The sequence below is a fragment of the Pseudopodoces humilis genome, chromosome 2, assembly GCF_049639895.1.
Source record: "Pseudopodoces humilis isolate 2021_Gansu_Grassland_sample_001 chromosome 2, ASM4963989v1, whole genome shotgun sequence".
Classification (NCBI taxonomy): Eukaryota; Metazoa; Chordata; class Aves; order Passeriformes; family Paridae; genus Pseudopodoces; species Pseudopodoces humilis.
In genome coordinates, this window is record NC_142201.1 from 101,977,647 (window position 1) to 101,998,292 (window position 20,646).

Here is a 20,646-nt window from a genome sequence, read left to right on the forward strand (position 1 = left end):
TACAAATACATATTCATAACCCAGTTACCACCCACTCTCCACTTCCTATGCTAATTAGCAAAAAAAGCAATTAAGCATGTGTAGTTTGTTCCTTGAAATGGGTCGGTGGTCTTTACATGAGGAGGCATCACAGAAGGGAGGAAGGCATATAGCTCTTCCTCATCCTGACCTTTCTACCTTTTCCATGCAAAGTGACAAATGGACCCCTTGCTGGGCTCCTAGTTTCATGTCTTCAATGGATTTCTGATTTGCAATTGTCTTATATTCTTGAAGTTCCTTACCAGATTCCTTGTTTCTCATTACAAGCCCAGCTGAACAAGCATAATGTTGACAAAACTTTATTGACAAAACAAAGTTGACTTTATTAGCCAATGATTAACCTCTAATTTTAGCAAGGCCTCTCTATCTACCTTTAATTTTAGCAAGGCCCATCTATTTGTTTTAATTAGCTGTAACAAGGCTTATTTTTAATTAAGGCCTTATCTTCTCTAAAATTATAAATTCTTCGAAGTTTATGTCTCAGAATTGTAGGGGAAGGGGGAAAATAAAACTGGTTTACAGGCATGAATGCCTCATTGTCTCTGCCAACATCCAAATATTGCCAAATTTGAAAGAGACAGGATCTTGAACCTGTTGGGTCCTGAATGGAGTTTAGTTCCCAGATTTGTGTGGTAGAAGCATAAAATTGTCACCATCTAACAGTGTTGTGAGTCATGATGGTGTAAAGTCCATGACACCTCCCTCTCCTCCCCATACAGCATGGTGCTGTGCGCAGCCACCACCTCAAATGTATGTTGCACAATCCCTTCTACTTTAACACTGGGTAGATATTGACAGGTGACTTTGCACTTTGCATTTGCCACTTGCTTCCTTCTCCTTGCAAGACGTGCATGCAGAACCCAAGATGAAGGTTGAGTTTGCACCATGGTCTGTGCCACTGCAGAGAAGGCTTCAGACAGCATCAGTGGCTCAATGGGTCTTCAGCTTCCTGTGTCTAGGTAAGAGACATCTCTTTTTCCTTTTTCTGAGAAGCCAGAGAAGCTTTCCATAGAATTGCAGTATGCTTTGGGTTGGAAGGGACCTTAAAGATCATCCAGTTCCAATCCCCTGCCACGGGCAGGGACACCTTCCACTAGATTGGGTTGCTCCAAGCCTGTCCCACATGGCCTTGAACAGGGCCCCAGAGATAGGGCAGCCACAGCTTCTTTGAGCAATCTGTGCCAGTGTTTTTGGCTTCTTCTCACTACCTGACCAGAGCACAGTGGCACTAAGGAATTGTGTGGCTGACTGTGCATGCCAGTGCGTGGGACTATTTATGGGTCTTATGCAGCATCTAAAACCAGGGTGGGGTTTTCAGTTTCTCTTGCTCTTTAGGTTAAGTTTTCCTGGTTTAAGCTGTTGCTCTGCTTGGTGTTAGGGATGGCAAACAGAATTACCATGCTTGAGGAATGGTACTACAGGAACAGTGTTAGGGATTCTGATTTGCAGCCCTGGGAACCAACACTTCGCTTTTTACAGATGCCTCTGCACATCCTAAAAAGTCATTTTTCCAAGAAAATCCAAGTAGTTTGAGGAAAAGACACATCAGCAAACTGAGATGCAGACAAAGTCACTCCTTGGTGGAGAGCATCAGGTGCCGATGGAAATGGCACACATGCAGTTTTGGATAGGATGCACAGGGAAATGATGATGGGAGACACAGGGGCACATCATCAGAAAGTGCAAACTTCCTGGGTATATATACAGCCCATCAAGCTGGAAAGTGATATCCCAGTGTTTCCTAGTTTTAGGGAAATAAAGAGATGGGAGTATCAGAGGTAGATTACCAGTGTAAAGTGTCTAGGGCCATTTACAGACCATCAGGAACCAAGCTGAAAGGTAACATCATAGAATTTCCCATTGTTATGCCAGCTGTGAATCTCAGATTGGATGTGTGTAAAGATCCTCGTTTGCTGTGGCTAGACATTTGCTAACTAGCCCAAAACACAGCAGATCTTTGTGTGTATCCAGTTACAGGTACACAAATATCTCCAGAACTATACCTGCACAGAAAACACAGGCTGTGCTTCAGACTCCCACTCAGTTTCTGAGATGGGCCCTTCCAAGATCTGCCACAGACCTGAGCCTGAATGGCCTACCTTTGCACCAGTATCTGAGGGACTGGAGGACTGTGCCATACTTTTCCAGACAATGCAGCTCTTTAAATGTTTCTTGGTATAGGATTGGCCCATGCTATGTGTCAGGAAAATTAATCTACAAACACCAGAGGTTTATGTCCAAAAAAGAGACAGAGGAGTCCTGTAACTATTTCAATAAAAGGAGAGGCCATGGGGCATTTTCCTAGGGGGTCTCTCAAATTTTTGGAGGATGCAGCCTACTTTTTATTCTGGTTTCCCAGCTGCATTTCCTTCTCTCTTTCCCTGTTTGGGTGAGGTGCTTAGGAGGTACAGACTTCCCAAAATGCCTGATAACCAAGACCCCCTTCTAATATGTATCCTCCCCTGCACTTTTTCTGTTCCTTGTGTCAATCAATGGAATTCCTATGGACTTTATAGTTCTTCATATTGTTTCTTTCATCTCTCAGTACCCAAATTAATTTATCAGCAGACCTACAGTTTGTTTGTAAAGACAAATCTCTCTCATTTAATTTATCAATCAGTGGAATCCTTCTCATTGTTTCTTTTATCTCTCACTGCTAGTTTTACCTACAAGCAGACTCACAGTTTGTAAAGACAAATCTCTCATTCCTTTCACTCCCTCCTATTTTATTTTCTCAATAATTGTTTTTACAAACTTTAGTTATCATTTACTTAATTTCTGCTCCTGGGTCTTTTTTGGTTGTGCAGTTATTTGCAGTGACATCAATTTCTGTCCTTTTATAGACATTTCTGGATAGGCAAGGCTACTACCTGCATCCCTTTGATCACACATTGAATACATTGCACTAAGCAAGGAATCATACATGGTAAAAAGATTAGAGTTGCTATAGCACATAAGAGGAAAAAAGCATTTATTTAACCCATAGTCCACCAGGTAACCATGAAAACATGTCCCATTCCCATCCTTTCCATGTTTGGACTGGTACATGAGCTAACTTTCTTATTCCTTTTGTTACTTGTTTCACCACTTTTCTATTTGCTAACAGCAGTTTGAGTCATTTAATTTTCCATACACTTCCCCTTCTTCTGTTAATTGATAATCTATTACCATTCAATGTTTAAATATCACATTCCTCATCTGACTGGATTGGTTAGCAAGGTGGTCAAGAGCTGTTGCTGTCTTGTTGGTTATTATTTCAAAGACAGCTTGTAATCTAATTATCCAATTTAAATTATAAATGGGTTGTCTGGCACCTGATATTAGTTCATTTGGATTCCAAGTGTCTGCTCCATAGTGTTGTATGATTTGCTTAGGTGGTCATTCATCTTTTCCTCACTTTTGGGTGCTCCATCCAGCCAGGGATGCATCAATTGACCACTTTTCTCTAGTTAGATCATCATATACCTTGATTCCTGATTTGCCTGAACTTGTGGTAGCAAAAATAACAACAGTCTAATATACCCTACATAACATATCCCTGACCAGTTTGAAGGTAACCTGCGATGCCACCCATGCGGAGCCAGCCTTCAGATCTTCCTGGCCCTCTGCAAATCCAACAAATGTTAAGGGTAAAGATTTTTGCTACTTCTTCTCTTTGGATTAAAAAAATGATTCTCCCACTCCTGGCCCAAACATAACTGACAATATAAAGGTGAGATTATTAAGAAAACCATTCTAATGGTGTAATCTAATCTCCTAACTTAATTCTTCTGTTGTCTTCCGCATCACTTCTGGTGACTGAAGGCACAGAAACCACTTAACATAAAATAATGACAGCAAGGATTAGCCTCCCAGTGACTGGAGATCCGAACGGAGGGATGCCCATACAGATTATTTCAGCAGATAGCCTGTGGGTAGGCACACAAGGCTTCCCCCAGTGTTGATGCACTGGCTGCTGCTGTGGTCCACTCCTGTGTTAGTGGAGTGTTGGTCGTGGTCTCCTGTCCTGCTCCTCCAGCTGAGATGTCCAAACCTCTGGGGCATTAGAGATCTTGACCTGAGTGTGATGGGTCCACCCATATTCAGCTGCCCTGAGGGCTGTTTCTGTGGTCAGTAACACTTGGAAAGGTCCACACCACTTGTCCACCAGTGGTGCTTCTTTCCACTCCTTAACTAGGACTCAATCTCCTGCTTGGATGTTGTGAACAGCAAAGTCCAAAGGCAGTGTCTGTGCTAACTGGGCTTCCTGTCTGTAACATGCCAGTCATGGGTCAGGAGAAAACCCACAACTCATGCTCCAGGTGCTCATGAGACAAACAGCCTCGTCTATTATTCATAACTCACTAAATACCCAATTCAAATTTCCCGGGCTAGACAGCCATTGGCTGATATCTCTTTCCCTGCCCAGCTTCCTGGGCTGTGGTGTGCTTTCTTCTCAGCTTGAATGGGGCTGGTCAAGGGTATATTATGTCTTCTATAATTTATCCAGGGACATGTTCAGACATGAACTAGGCCAGCTGAATTGGATTTGTGTTATGGTCAGATTCACTTTGTCCAGTCCAGAGCAGCTGTATTGTGACAATATTGTGACACCTGTCAAAGAGCTTTCATGAGACACAGTATCCTGGCCAGGTACTGGTTTAAATATATGTGTTCACCTCCCTGCCACAATGAAAATTAGCAGGGTAAGAATCCCGAACAATTTAAAGGGGAATAATGGAATATTCCCTTGGGTTTGGCTCTTATTCTTGCCAAAGCTAATGGCAAAAGCTGTACCCTTGGCATTTTAGTTTCTGTCACCAGTTTGAAAGGGTATTTCTTTATTCCTCCATTTATCCTTTCTACCTGATCTGAATTCTTGGGGTGCCAGGGGGTATGGAAGTCCCACTGTGCTCTCAAAGCAGCCATAATCCCCTGCAGGATCCCCCGGTAAAATGAGTTCCCCTGTCCAAGTCCACTGCCTTCACAATCCCATTTGTTAATTGAGCAAATGGTTGCTGAAGCCACTGGGAACTTTTCTGGCCACCCTGCCAGCTGGCATACCACTACCCTAATCCTAATATCTAAGCCCTCTTGTCCAGGGCATCTCAGCAAAGTACACCCAACATCCCTGGAAAGGATGTATAGCCCAAGGTCATTTCCCTGCCTTGCAATCTCCTTTGCAGTCTGGCTATTAGCTTTAGCCAGGCACTCTTCAACAGCTGGTTTTGCTACAACAAAGACCTAAGGCAGTACATCTTGAAGAAAGTCTCTCCCAATGCTCAAGAGTCCAAAAGATTCCCTTCATGGAGACTCCCAATATTTGCAAAGTCAAAGCTCCTGGCATTCAGTGTTTATTGTCTTTTGTAACTCAGTTCTCCCCTTTTTCCTCTGCTGCACTACCTTTAATTATCTCCAACTCCTCTGGTGGAAAAGACAGCAGCAGAACCACAACCACCACAACCACTGCTTCTCCCCTTCCCCTGGGAACAGCAGAGCCACAGGGAGCAAAGGGGGGATTCCAGGGACCTCCAGCAGAAAATCTTTCTGAATCTTTCTAGACAGTCAATTACCTATTGTCTCTTTTGAGAACCTTGCCTGAATGTCCCTTAACAGCTTTTTTTCCTATTTCTCTGCGTAAATTCGTTACCTCCAACAAGCCATAAATTGAGCTCTTGTGAGCGGACTTTTCCCCTGCAACTTAACAAATTTCTCTCTTCTTATATTTCCAAACAAATGTACCACCCCACATGCATATTTGGTAAACCAGTAAATATTCACTAACTTACCCTAAGGTATGAGAGCTGGCTTTTTTGTATTTTATGCCTGCCCTGTTTGCAGTCTACAGCTGCTCCTCTTGGTTTAGGAAGGGGGATTCAACCATTTCTCATGTAACATTTCCTTGGGTTTTTTGTTAAGATTCTTTTATTCACTAATTAGTAAATAAAAATATTTAGCCAAATTATAATAATTTTGAAGCCTTCTGAGGCAGAACTGGGAAGGTTAACACATATTAGTCTGTTTCCAAATATATAAAAATTCTTATACCAACTCAGCATAAAATTGGTTGAGACAAATTATACATCCATAAGACCTTTAGTGACATCATTTTTCACTAAAAAGACAAAACAAATTAGACAAAAATCAAACTCAAGAATATGTAGAATGCTTTAACTAATATTTGATCTTTCACCAAGTTACATGCAATGAAAACAGAAATTACAAGCATTAATAAACTGACAATGCAAGCAATTATGGTGATACTTTAAATTTCATTTGTTTTCATGCAGCTCCGTCTCATGGGTTGGCATGTTCCTATAAAAGAAAAGTTAAAACTTGGCCTGCTAGACCGATTATTAAAAAGAAGTAAAAACTTCTGGTGGCTAACACAAAGTGACAGAGGCTGTGTGAAGAAATGGTTATCACATTTAGGTGTGATTTTGCTGCTTGCAGTTTCTCTGCTCTCAAACTGTTTTCCTTATCTTTGATGCAGGGAAGTTTGACATTTCTAGAAAAGGCAAAAGAAACAAAGTTCCCTGGCAAAATATGCCTGAGTGAAACAGTTAATTGCATTAACTTATTCAGTGGAATTTTAACTTTTATTTTATGAAGTGCTTGTTGCACCTCCTTTGTTGTCTCCCACAGGTTCTCAGTGCAGTTTCCTTTGATGGATTGTTCAGCTGTTCAGCAGAGGGAGTGAGACTTTTAAAAAGTTTTGTAAGAGTTGTAAATATTTGTGAATTAGGTATTTGAGTTGTTTTTATTTCAGGGTTTTAGTAGGCTTCTGCATTTTGCCCAGGAGCAGTTTGTCTTATCAGTTTGCTCCTTTTGTTTTAGTGATTTTCCTTTTGGACGCAATCTAGTTCAGCAGCAAGCAATGCCACTGCCTAAAGCCTTTCTTAATAACCAAACACTTTTTTTTTAATTTTTTTTTTTTTTTTAGTAACCTATCCCAATTTTTAGCATCAAGTCCACCTTAGGGGTAGGAAGGTGACTAATAAATTAACCAAGTAAAGATGATAAAATATTTTCCCCTGAAGTTTTCCTACGGCTCCCACAGAGGAAGCTGCATGTTAAATACCTAGGCCTGCATAGGGACAACACCATCCCCACAAGGCAGCAGCTGCAGAATTGGCCTCAGGATTAGAACCTGACAATTCTAGTTTTCCACAACAGACCACAGACTGGTGGGGTTGTTCCCCACAAGATAGAGGTTGCAGAATTTGCTTCAGGACTGAAACCTGCCAACTCTGGCTTTTTCCACAACAAAACACACAAAAAGCATGGGGGCTTGGGTCCCCTCCAAATGGAAGCCTTGATTCCACATAAAACCCCACTTAGAAATTGGAATTAAATCTCCAAATCTATTTATCACAATTTCCACAATTATCTCAGAGAAAAATATGTTCAAACTTCTAAGCTTACAGAAGAAACTACAATTTCCACAATCCCTTGAATATTCAAGGATCTTTTTGACAATTCCCCCCTCCAAGGGATAAAATTTGAGGTGGCTCAAGAGGCCCCAGTGTTTACTAGGATACACATCTCCTGATCTGGACCGACCTTAAAAGTTAGCAGGGGCTCCAGGATAGTGGGTCCCTGGTATAATGGGAGCCCCTGACACTGTTAGCAATCCATCTCCATTATCCTCTGGACTTCCTCCTCCTGAAGGTCCAGCTGTTTTTGTGAACATTCCCGTTTCCAGTGTCCCTCTGCCCTGCAGAAAGTACACTGATTCTTTCTCAACCGCTGTTTGGGTCAGCTCTTTGCTCCTGAGGAGGGATGAGAGGGTCATCCTTGTGGCTGACCCTATCCATTCTATTTCAGTGGACCCCTTGGGTCCTGCAGGTTATCGTCTGGGGCTGTAAAAATTCTGCCATCACCTTTGCATTTTCCTTTCTCCTTTTCCTCATCCCTTTTTACATACACTTGCTGTATCTTTTCAACCAGTTCATCCAGGGACTTACTCTGTCCTTCTTCTAGTCCCTCCCACAACTGCCTGTGGGTACTCATTCTCTGACACCTCAAAACTATTCATTTTTCCAGTGAACCAAACAAAATCCTTAAAAGAAAATCCTAATCTTTTGATGTACAATCTGCATTTCCCGGGTATTCCTTCCTCCTTGTTCTCCCTCTATCACACACCGTAGACCAGAGCCGGTCCTTCTGCTGCAGCATCCAAAGGCAGGTCCTCCCCACTGGCAGACTTGGCTGGCATCACCACACGTGGCCAGGGTGTCCCACAGCCTCACAGGTGTCAGGGGCTGCTGCCACCCCTACCCGGGGCTGGCGGTGTCAGGCACTGCCCGGCACTGAGTCCCAGCAGCCCTACAGGCCCCCAGCCTGTGCTCCCAGTCCCACACCTCCACGCCTGGTCCTGCTGCTCCTTACCTCAACTATATCTCTCCACACTCTCCTTTAACCAATTCTGTTCCAACACAACAACACAACAATCCATCCCCTGTTGTCAAGACCCCTTCTCAACTCCCTTTATTGTACACTGCTCCCCCCAGTCATGGGTTGTCAAGACCACCTTCTTGCAATTGCAGGTCTTCAGGCAACACAGAAGAGACAGAGCCTTTGTAAGGAGTTCCTTGGGAGGCTTTATTCAGCTTCTTCTTCAGAGTGCTCATGAGACAAAGAGCCAGGGAGTCTGATGGAGCAGGGGTCTATATAGGAGGAGCAGGACTAGCCAACTGAGGGTTCAGGGGCAGAACAAAGGGGAAGGTCCAATGGGATACATACAATCTGCATGGGATACACAAAATTTTCATGGGCTGCAAGGCATCCTTGGGGGGTGGGTGGGGTGGCTCCTTTATGCTTGCCACAGCTGGAAGTTCTGATAGCTGGCATTTCTCCCCCAGAGGGCATGTAGCAAGCTGGAGTGTAAGGGCTTTTTCTGCAGGGGAGAGTGGCTGCCCTGTTGGCTGCCTTATTGGCCCCCACACAGGATCTTCTCTTAAGATGGGAAGTGTAAACTCTCTCTGAGTTATTATTATTTTGAAATTAAAGGACTCTCAGGCCAAATATATGGGAATAGGAATAATAGTTCTTTACTAGTATGTATAAATAAAGAAAACTTCTATAATTTAATAGGAAAATTAAAATAAAATGCAGTAGTACAAAAAACACTGATTGAGTTACAATACAACCTGACACCCTGTTGGTCAGGGTGTTGGCAGCAGTCCTCCTGGAGTGGCAGACATGGTTCTGTTGGAACAGTGATCCTGTAGAAGGGTGTAGTTTTCCTTTGAAGGTCCAGTGATGATGTGGAAGTCTGGTCTTCCTCTGGGAATCCAGTGAAGAAAAGCTGCCTGTGGTGTTCTGAGTCTCAGATTATATCCAGGTAGGAATGCTTGGCTCCTCCCCCTGGGTGGAGCATCTCACAATGGGATGATGTAATTTTATCAGTCAGGTTGTGAGACTCAATGGCCCATTAACAGAAGAGATCCCCCTGGAGGGAGGATGGATTGTGGAAGAGATAAAGAACACTGTCAGACTTGGTTTTAACAGATGGTAATAGAATGCATACTTTTGGTTACATCTTGCATTGCAACCTAAGATGTTTTTGTTGTTTTGTTTGTTTCATTTTTGTTTTGTTTTTGGGTTTGGTTTAGTTTGGGTTTCTTTCAGTGATACAATCTGAAACCAAGAGCAATTAAGAAATGCTCTTAAAAAGGGCATTAGAAAGTTGATAACAAAACCTCATGAAGCAGTTCCAGCTGGTTTGGTACATTTTACAAAGTTTCTTTAAGCCTGGAGCTTTCCACCCAAAATCTCCCAGTTTAACAGCTGCGTAAACTAGGTGCTAAGAGATACCCTTATTTTCATCCCATAAGCTGCCAAACACCCCTTGTTGCACTGTTAAAATCCTCAGGCACAGAGCTCACACTTCCCATGGGCAGCATTTAGCTGCCAGCTGCTCCTTTGTTTGGGAGATAGGCTTGTGTCTGAAACACCGATTTGACTGATGCACAGCCCTTTGGCCAGAGATCCCCACAGCACTGATTGCAGACAGCTGTTGCTATGGTTGTGCAAATGCATCCTCTAAGAAGCCAAGTACTGGGGAAGGGACTCATTCATTCCTGGAGGGATGCTGGATGAGGGCAGCAGCTCGGCCCCAGTGCTGGCAAGGAGCTCTGCTCCAGCATCCCTTGCAATAGGCAGGCACTGTCCATACTGCCAGTTTTCTTGAGGATGCTCCTGACAAGAGCATGGAGACAAAAGGTTCCATTTATTTCAGAGGCTGACAGCTGCTGGAGGAGGAGTGCAAGGTGTAAGAATAGGTTGCAGGATAAGGAGTGGGGACCCCCTTGCCTTCGAAGTACATGATCTGAGTACTGACCTTGTAATGGAGTTACCAGGCTATTGCAAAGAACTGAAATCAGCAGGCTGGTGCCCAAGCCTGCTACACTGCTTCCTTCTGCCTCTTTCATTCCCACTTTCCATTGGGCATGGATGCCCATCCAGGCAGACCATGCAGAACTATGACTGCATGGCCGAACCATGGCAAACAAACCCAGTGCAGGGGCAATACACCTGGGAATTCTGCCTCTGCAGACCCAGCACACCAAACCCAGCCTTTGAACCTTCAAGTCATCAGGGTTGGCTCAAAGGGCATGTGGTACCAGCATGATCAGGCTTCCTTGGCAGCTGAGTGTAGTCCACAGCCTGCCCAGATCAGCTGTACCTACACAGCAGTATCTGTGTAGGTGGCCACAATCAGGGACTCCAGGCTGGCACTGAGGACTTCAGCAACCTGTCTTGGAAGTATTCAAGGCCAGTTTAGATGGGACTCTGAACAACCTGGTTTAGTGGAAGGTATCCCTGCCCATGGCAGGGCAGTTGGAACTGGATGGTCTTTAAGATCCCTCTGACCTAATGCATTCTGTGATTCTGTGATGATCTTGCAAACCCTTCTGACAAGTGCAGTATGAATCTGACTCACTTTGGGGCTGCTGTGATAACAAAAATCTCTTTCTGTGGGCTGCAGTTTTCCCTGTTTCAGGCTGAATTACCACATTTTGGGTTAGGAGCACTTTGATGGGACATGGTCTTCATTAGACTTGGCAAGAAAAGTCCTCCATGTGCTTTGAAACCTGTGGCCAAACCTTTGGAATCCACTTGGAGCCTATGGCATATTTGTGCTCTCTGTGATATGGCCATTTTCTAGTCCAGAGAGGGATTTACAGCTCACAGCAAAACTACTCAGCATAAGAAACCCACCACTTCATTTTTGCTATGAGCTTCTTTGAAGGAATCCAGCCCAGGAAACTATTTGACCTGTGAAAAAATCCAAAAAAAGCCACCAAATACACATTGATGTGTCTTTTCTTTGCTGAGTCCCATACAGCCATAGAGATGTGAGATGCTGGGTCCTGGACCATGACAAGTTGTTGCACCCCTGCTCAAGGGGTGCACTGCAAGAGTCCAGGACCATGATTGGGTAAAGCAATCTTATGATTGCTTTACCCAGAGCCAGACCTCACCATGGACAACCACAGAGGAACCTTCCTGAATCTGGACTCATCATAAAATGCAAGATTTAGGGTCTGCATATGGCATTCCTTCTTGTCAGGGACCCTTTGATTTTAGTTTTTGTTTGAACCAGTCTTTTGTTTCCATGACAGTGCAGCAGCTAATCTCAGCCCAGCCCAGAATTATCTGGCTGTTTTTCAGATAACAGAACTGATGCATCTGCATTTGCCCTTAACCCTGCTCTTACAGCCCTTGTCTGCCATGAAAGACCTCTGTATAAGGGCTTAAGACATTTTATAGCAATTTAGTATATACCATTAGGCTATAGCACAGGAGTCCAGACCTGCAGAAGGAGGAGATGAGGATCATGTCTGTTTGCAACCTCACACCCAAACCTGCCCATTTCTTTTGAGCAGTGAGACTGGTGGTGGTAGACTCAGTTTGGGGACCTGACATGACTTTTGGGAAGCACTAATAGACCTCTGTGGCAAATATCCTGCCACTGGTGGCACAGAAAGTGTCAGTGTCCAGACAGTGGTACAGAGTTCCTCCTCACCAAATTGCAGACCATAAATAATCAGGTCCTTGCCTAAGACTGGAATTTGTTTAGATGCAGATTTAATTGTATATTCTCTGGAACCTTCCTGTCTCTTTGGCCCCATCCACAGTAACTTTTAGACTGACAGTCCATTCTGGGACAGGAATGGGCTACTTTCCCACAGAACACCAAAAGGTTTCAAAAGGACAAAAAAAACCCACATCTTAAAATTGAGTGAAGGTCACTGAGTGCAAATTCTGCTTTGGGGGAAAAAAGGTTGAATTGTAAATGAATCAAGGAAGAAATTAATAATTATATAATTGTGAGATAAAACATGGATTTGGACCAGAACTACTCCTTCACTTTGCAGAATGTACTTTGAGCTTTGCACAGTATGATAAAAAGAGAATTAGGTACTGCACTGTTTTGCAGCAGACCTGATGACCTGGGTCCCAGGTGCAGTAAAACTGTGTTTATTTATCATATGGACCCTGGAGCTGCAGTTTATGTTCTAGGCGGTTCTTGAGAATTATAAAGTCTGTGTCTGTGGCATTTGAAAAAGAAGTGTGAGCAGCAGGCTGAGGGATGGGATTCTCTCACTCTGTTCTGCTTTTGTGAGACTCCAGTTGGAGTGGGTCCAGAGGAGGCCATGGAGATGCTTCAAGGGCTGGAGCCCCTCTCTTCTGGAGACAGGCTGAGAGAGCTGGGTGTGTTCAGCCTGGAGAAGAGAAGCCTCTGGGGAGACCTTAGAGCCTCTTCCAGTGCTAAAGGGGCTCTAAGGGAGCTGGAGAGGGATTTTGGACAAGGGCCTGGAGGGACAGGATAAGGGAGAATGGCTTCACACTGCCAGAGGGCAGGGTTAAATGAGTTATTGGGAAGAAATTCTTGGCTGTGATGGTGGTGAGACCCTGGCAGAGGTTGTCCAGAGAAACTGTGACTGCCACATCCCTGGAAGTGTCCAAGGCCAGAGTTATGGGGACTTCCATGATTCCATTAAAAGTGTGGCACCAGGTGCGAGCAGTGGTTCTTTTTGAACTGCACAATGCATTATAGGTTAGATCTGTTTCTTTGCTGAGAGCTGCAGTTTCTTTCCCTACTGCAAAAATCTTAGTGCCTACCCAGGTGCCTGCTGCAGTATCTTTACTTATAGGAAGATGCAATCCCATTTGGCTTTAAGGGGATTTAGGATCCTGTTAGATTATTGCTTTTTTTTCCCCATAGGAATTATTGGTACCATCATGACAGTTTTAAAAAAGGGCAAGAATTTTTTTTCCAATGCAAAGCTTTGTAATCAGGGTGACTTATCACCAAAAAAAAAAAAAAAAAAGAGCTACAAACACAATCTACTTATCTATTCTTAAGTGAAAGCAAACAGGAGGTACGTGAAGGTCTTAGATGAGAGCATATTCCACTTCTGACGGGCATTAAGAGAGAAGGTGGAAAGAGCAGGTATTAGGTGACTCCCAAAGATGGAAAGGATGTCTCAGAGCATGAGGGTATGGATGCATCTGTATCACAGCAGAAGCTGAAGCTGAGCAGGGCATCTCCATCCTCATATCTTCCAGACCTGGGTGGTGGATCTGTAATGAAGATGCAAAGTAGAACAAAATATACAAAACATTATGTAATCCATGAGCTGGGGAAGGCAAAAGACTTGGATGAATCTTTGGATTTTCTTCAGCTCAGTCTTCCCATTCAAAAGGGTTCCAGAGGGACAGATGGAGAGGATGCAGCTCTTCCCAAGGTGCTCTGAAAGAGCTCTGTGTAAGGGCTTAAGGCATTTTATAGCAATTCAGTGCCACTGGGCTATAGCACAGGAGTCCAGATCTGCAGAAGGAGGAGATGAGGATCATGTCTGTTTGCAACCTCACACCCAAACCTGCCCATTTCTTCTGAGTGGTGGGACTGCTGGTGGTAGACTCAGTCTGGGGACCTGACATCTGCTTTACCAGGTGGCAGCTTAGTGGCCATCATCACTTTCCAGTATCTGCAGACAGACGGTGTTGGGCTCGGGTGGGATTTTATGTACCAAGTGATGTTTGTTTGCACAAAGACTTTTGTTCTCTTGTTTCCAAAACATAGGGTATAAGGGAGGTGAGAGATAGTGGTCAAAGCTGGGCACTAACTGGAGAAAGTCCCAACCATGGAAGTTTTAGAGAATGAAATAGAGCATTCTTATAAAATTCACGATGACACCGAGTTGAAAGAACTGAAAATCCTCTAGAGTCCAAGATTAGAGACTGAACCTGAGAAGTGTAGGAAAGGGTCCAAAATCAAGAATAAAAAACTCAGTAAAGAGTAAAATCTTATCTATGGGTATAAATCATGGACATAATTAAAATGGGGAACCATGAGCTCAAAATAAAGCTGTTGGGGACTGTACATACTGGACATCACATATTTTTTTTTTGCTTTTTACTTTTTGCTGCCATTGCAAAATATTGGATGTCATCAGGGGGTATTAACAGAAGTTTTGGGATAAAACAAGGCCATTATAATTGCAGAGATAAGCTGGACTCCAGGGAAAAGCAAGACAGCAAAGGGATAGAGAGCTGATCCATGAGAACACTGTGAATAGAATGAGATTTCATCAGTCTTTTGGGAAGAGGGGGACATGGTGGCTACAAGGGAGGTGACTGGTGTCTTTTCAGGTTCCTGGGGCAGGTAGAAAACAAACCAATTCTGCATCAGAGGTGCCTTCACACTGATAAATTCAGCAGCAAGCCCAGAGGAGGCTCTATCCCAGGACCAAAATGCCTCTCCAAGTGAACCATTCCTCTCCCAAATTCTACCAAACCCAACTATTAAGTCACTGCTGGCTTTTCTTTCAGCACAGTGCTGTACAGTTGCCTTCATCGCCCTCTTCTTCACTCGTTTTTGGCTGGTCAGTGCCCTCTATGCTGCATGGTGGTTAATAGACAGGGAGAAACCCAGGAAGGGTGGGCGGCGGATCCAATTCTTCCGGAACGGCATCATCTGGAGGTACATGAAGGACTATTTCCCCGTCACGGTAAGTGCCACCAATCCATTGGCTTTTCAGTGTTTCAAGGACCAGCTTTGTCCTTGGAGTCTAAATACAGTCTGGGGCCAGCAGTCATGGCATGGGGTGCTAGGAGTTTGGTGTTGAAGGATAATATTGCCATCTCCCAAATTACTCAAAGACACAGTAAAAAACGAGGATTACCATTTTTAAAAACTGCGTCCTTCAATCAGCTGTCTATTCTGCACCTTTTTAACCTTGTTGCACTCCAGCTGTTAGGGAAATCTCACCTTTGTTTTCCATGTCTATATTACAACATTCCTGCCCTCCAGTGTTGGTCAGAATTTACCCAGTGGGCACAGGGCCAAGTTTTAACCAAAATCTAAGATATCCTGGGTGCCTTGCAATGTCAGTATCCCATTCTGCTGAGGAAGGGGATGGATGGGCAGAGCTGGGGGTGGACTGGGCAGTCTCACAGAGCTGCTGTTCTCTTGAGAGGGACATCTGAGACATTCCCTGATTTACTTAATGAATGTGGCTGGCCATTGCCCTTACTCTGTTATCTGGTGTCCCTTTGGCATGGTATGGATGCATGCAGCAGCAGCAGCAAGTCCTGCCTCAGAGCCATCACAAGTTGGTATAAATCTGAGCAAGGCAGCAGAAGAGTTCATGGGTTGTGCAAGGAAGCTTCAAGGGTAGATCAGGCAATGGGAATTTCTAAGGTAATTCCTTTAGGAATATATTAGATGGGATGCACCCAGCTGGTCAGAGATCACCTAGAGTCAGAAGCTGAGTGCTACAGTCCAGGATAATGAAGCTGGGAGCCCAAAAAGCCAAAGAACCTACCAGCCCAAAGGCAAAAACAACCCAGCCTGAGAGTCCATTCTGCATGGAGTAGGGGCTGGGATAAGGATTAAGGGGAGCCAGGGCAAAGTGAAGACCAAAGATTACATGCTCATCAGCTTTTGCTCAAACAGAAATAACCCTCTTCTCTGCTCTCATAAGATGACACCTGGAATACTGTGCACAGTTCTGGTGCCCCAATGTAAGAAGGTTGAATGGCACTTCTGGGGCAAGTCCAGAAGAGGCCACAAATTTGATAAGGGGACTGGAGCACCTGCCATACAGAGATGGCTGAGAAAGTTGGGGCTGTTCATCCTGGAGAAGGTTGTGTGGACACCACACAGCACCTTCCAGTATCTGAAGAGGCCCTAGAGGGAAGATGGAGAGAGATTGTTCATCAGGAGCTATAGTGATGGAACAAGGGGGGAACGGTTCAAACTGTAAGAGAGTAGATTTAGATAGGATATTGGGAAGAAGTTCTTGGCTGTGAGGGTGGTGAAGCCATGGTACAGGTTGCCCAGAAAAGCTGTGGTTGCCCCATTCCTGGAAGTGTCCAAGGCCAGGTTGGATGGGGCTTGGAGCAACCTGGTCTAGTGGAAGGTGTCCATTCCCATGGCAGGAAGTAGAATTTTAAGGTTCCTTTGATACTGAAATCAGTCAGAAAATAAACTTTCTAACACAGTTTGAAGTGTTTGAAAGCAGGCATTCTTTATCTGTGTGGGACACATTGCAAGGATGTATCCTTTAATCTAATGTGGTTGGTGAGGCTTTACAACATTATAATCATGTATATTCATTAAAGTGTGACTCAGCTAACACATAAACATCACATTTCCTAGAACTAATTTGCATGCATCTGCCTTCTATTGGAAATCACTATATGATCCTGGAGTGATCTCTGGTGGTCCTATTCAGTGAATACTTCAATTTTAAACGTGACCTTTCCTTGAACTTTTTCTTTGAGTATGTGCTGTTGGTTCTTGTTACCTAACTTGCAAAAAAAACCACTGTAGCCCTCTTTATCTGTTCCTCAACTGCTAAGCTACATTTATCATCCAGTGTGCATACCTTTACATAATTTAATTTTTTTTTTGCTAGTTAGTCTTTAAGCTCTATTCAGCAACTTCAGGGGAACTGAAAATTTATATTCTCTGTTATTTATCACATTCCAACCCAAACCATACAGAAATCCAATGATTTATGTGACTGCAATAACTATATGCAAGATATATTCTGTAAATTATTTGTATTAGCCGTAAGCCACCACTTGTGAAGTGTTAGACCAATCTCTCTGCTGAAATTTAGCTGCCATCTCAGCCCAGCGACGACCTTTCTCCTCTCCCTTTCTAAAGAACATGGAGCCCCACTCCTGAATGCCTCACTGCATTCTGTCTGTCCTTTCTTGTAGCAGGAGCACTAACACCAGCAGAGGGAGCATGGTGTGGGGTCTGGCCGCAGCTCGCTGGGTGAGGGCCCAGGGGGCTCCACAGAACCTTTCTCTCCACTTCTCTGGGAGAACACAGAGGAAGTTTCACAAAAGGACAGCAGAAACATTTAAAAATATATAATATAGAGAGCATTATAACCAAGAAATCACATAATACTGTTTCTCCAAAATATTTTTTCAGTCATGGAATTGTAGAATCATAAAATGTTTTGGGTTGGAAGAGACCTCAATGATCATGCAGTTCTAACCCCCCTACCATGGGCAGGGACACCTTCCACTAGACCAGCTTTCTCCAAACCCTGACCAATTTGGTCTTGACAATTTCCAGGGATGGGGCAGCCATAGCTTCTCTGGGCAACCTGTGTCAGGGCCTCACCACTCCCACAGACAAAAATTTCTGCCCAATATCCCATCTAACCCTGCTCTCTGGCAGTGGGAAGCTATTCCCCCTTGTCCTGTCCCTCCAGGCCTTTGCCCAAAATCTCTCTCCAGCTCTCTTTGAGCTCCTTTAGCAGGAGGCTAGAGCCACTGGCAGGGGCTCTAAGGTCTCACCTTTTCTTCCTCAGGCTGAACAACCCCACTTACCCGAAGTCCAAGTGCAAGGGACACAAGGAAGTGAGATCTGGGGACACAGACTGGGTTGGCATCCAGGACTCTGGGTTGTATTTGTGTGTAGATGGAGTTTGTTAAGCCCTGGAGAATTAGGCTTTCTGGGAAGATTAAGTATGACTCCTAATCCTACCAGATCCCAGCAGCAAACTTAGTATGGTCAAGTGTTTGGAGGCAGCAAGTGCTGCCTGCTCTTTTATTTTAGGAAACAGCTTTAAACACTGCTTTTAAGGGATCCCTGTGCATGTTTGCTGTCTTGAAAGCAAAGGGAGGTTGGGATGAGCATCTGCTTTCCAGGCAGTGTGAATTTGTAGTGTGCTGCAGAACATGGAGCATGCCAGTGCTGAGCCAGGCCACCACAATGTGTGCAAGGTACACCTTCTGCACACACTTGCACTTCACCACCCTTGCACAAGAACCACTTGTTGTTGGATTTATTCCCCCTTGGAACTGACTGCCTTTTAATTAATGATTTGAAAATGAGAGTCAGGCAGGACTTGAACGAGCTTGAGTGCTTTTAAAAGGGGGATAAGAAAAACTGCAGTGAGAAACCAAATCAGGGTCCAATGCATTGCCCAGGGAAGTTATTTCTGCTTAATTTCCCTGCATTTTAAACCTATTCTAGTCTGGTTTTGTTTTGTTTATTAAAATTTATTTCTTTTCCTTTTAATTTATTTATTTATTTTTGAAATATGCTCTCATTATAGTCCTTCAATTCGCCTGGAATTGTTTCAAAATCATGTAGGTGTGGCACTTGGGAACATGGTTTAGCAGTGGCCTTGGCAGTGCTGGGGTAATGGTTGGACTTGATGGTCTCAGAGGGCTCTTATGACCTAAATGGATCTATGATTCTTCATTTCCAATACATGGCTGAGCTCAGCTGCATTATAATGTTGTGAAAAATACACCAAAAGGTTTTAAATTAATCTGTTTGAGCTAGAGTATGTCAGATAACCTGTGATGCTTGCTGTGTTGATGTTGCCTACAGCGTGATTTTGGATGCTGTCAACTGCTCTATCTATGCTATGTTCAAAAACAAGTCAGTAATCTGTCTGCTGCTGCCCAAACCCTATCTCCATTTTCATAATGCCTTCCTCATCATTTATCAGTGCATCTTTACGATGAAGGATACACCCAGACTAACAGTAAAAACAAATTCTGTCCCCATGCCAAGTGAATGGACATAGCTGATTTTTCTCCGCAGACCCATCCTGTCCTGTCACCATTCTCCCTCATACAGACAAGGTGCTTTGGTAACCTCAGATGAGGAAGGTGAAATGGGGAAAGTGTAAGCATAAGCTTGACAAAATCTATCTTTACCACAGTCATCAAACAGAAGTCACCATCTTTCTCACTGACTGAAAATTGGGGCTGGATGTTTGGCTTAGACAAGACATCTCACCTTTGGATCACACAACTTGGGTTATGAGTCCATTCTAGCAAATAAAGGTCTCAGATAATTTTGGGGACTGTCGTGGTTTTTTTAGGCTTCTCAGTGAATTTCTTCCTGTTGTTATCAGGGAGACACTGGAAGGGGGAGTCTTTTTGGGTGACTAGTTAGCGATCAAGACACAAAAAGAAGTCTCCTGGCATTCCAGTGGAGTTGTTGTGGGGTTGGGGAGTTTTGGGCTGGGGGAGTGGGTTTTTCTCTTCAGAGTTTTTCAGGATTTGTGGCGTGATGTCACCACAAGTTGTGAACTAGGACTGGAGTCGTGGTGGGGGTGAGGTCCTACCTTCCTTTCCTCCTTTCCTAAGGGGATTGAGGGGAGCGGTCGTGCCGTGCTGCAGGAGTTTGTGTACTCGGCTCCAGGACTTTGCTACGCTGCAATTCGGCACTACCATCCAATCTGCCTGCTTCCCTTGCTTCTGCCAGCTGCTCCTTGGTAGTGCCGAGATCGAACGCTGCCCCTGAGTTTGCAAAAGGAGCAATTTCCTTCCTTCCCTCATGCCGCCAGCTGAGGGGATCGCTCTGCCTCGCTAGGGCTGCCAGTGGCCCCTGCCATCTGTGGTCATAACTACACCATGAGGAAAAACTCTAGTTGGAAGGTTGGAAGCTTCTGTTACAGAATCCCAGAATCACAGAATCACTAGGTTGGAAGAGACCTTCAACATCATCAAGTCCAACCCATGCACTAATACCTCAACTAAACCATGGCACCAAGTGCCACATCCAGTCTTTTTTTAAACACATCCAGGGATGGTGACTCCACCACCTCCCGAGGCAGACCATTCCAGTATTTTATTACTCTTTCCGTGAAGAACTTTTTCCTAACATCCAGCCTAAATTTCCCTTGGCGCAACTTGAGACTGTGTCCTCTCATTCTGTCACTTCTGTCAGTTGCTGTCTGGTGAAAGAGACCAACCCCCACCTGAGAGTGATAAGGTCACCTCTGAGTCTCCTTTTCTCCAGGCTAAACAACCTGAGCCATTCCTAACAGGGTTTGTGTTCCCAGCCCCTCACCAGCCTCGTTGCCTCCTCTGGACATGCTCCAGTGTCTCAACATCCTTCCTAAACTGAGGGGCCCAGAACTGGACACAGAACTCAAGGTGTGGCCTCACCAGTGCTGAGTACAGGGGAAGAATGACCTCCCTGCTCCTGCTGGCCACACTATTCCTGATCCAGGCCAGGATGGCATTGGCCCTCTTGGCCAGCAGGGCACACTGCTGGCCCATATTCAGTCGGGTGTCAACCAGAACTCCCAGGTCCCTTTCTGCCTGGGCACTGTCCAGCCA

The 20,646-nt window shown here is 44.4% G+C and overlaps 1 protein-coding gene across 1 annotated transcript in view; it reads left to right on the forward strand.

Annotated features, from left to right (window-relative positions):
• The first annotated feature begins 875 nt into the window (after nucleotides 1-875).
• The window catches only part of MOGAT2 (monoacylglycerol O-acyltransferase 2), a 28,543-nt gene continuing 8,772 nt past the window's right edge, over nucleotides 876-20,646 (forward strand). The window contains exons 1-2 of the mRNA XM_005524149.2: nucleotides 876-998; nucleotides 14,866-15,044. Of these exons, the coding sequence (XP_005524206.1) occupies nucleotides 905-998; nucleotides 14,866-15,044 (273 nt within the window). The 5' untranslated portion in view covers nucleotides 876-904. The remainder of the gene's footprint in view (nucleotides 999-14,865; nucleotides 15,045-20,646) is intronic.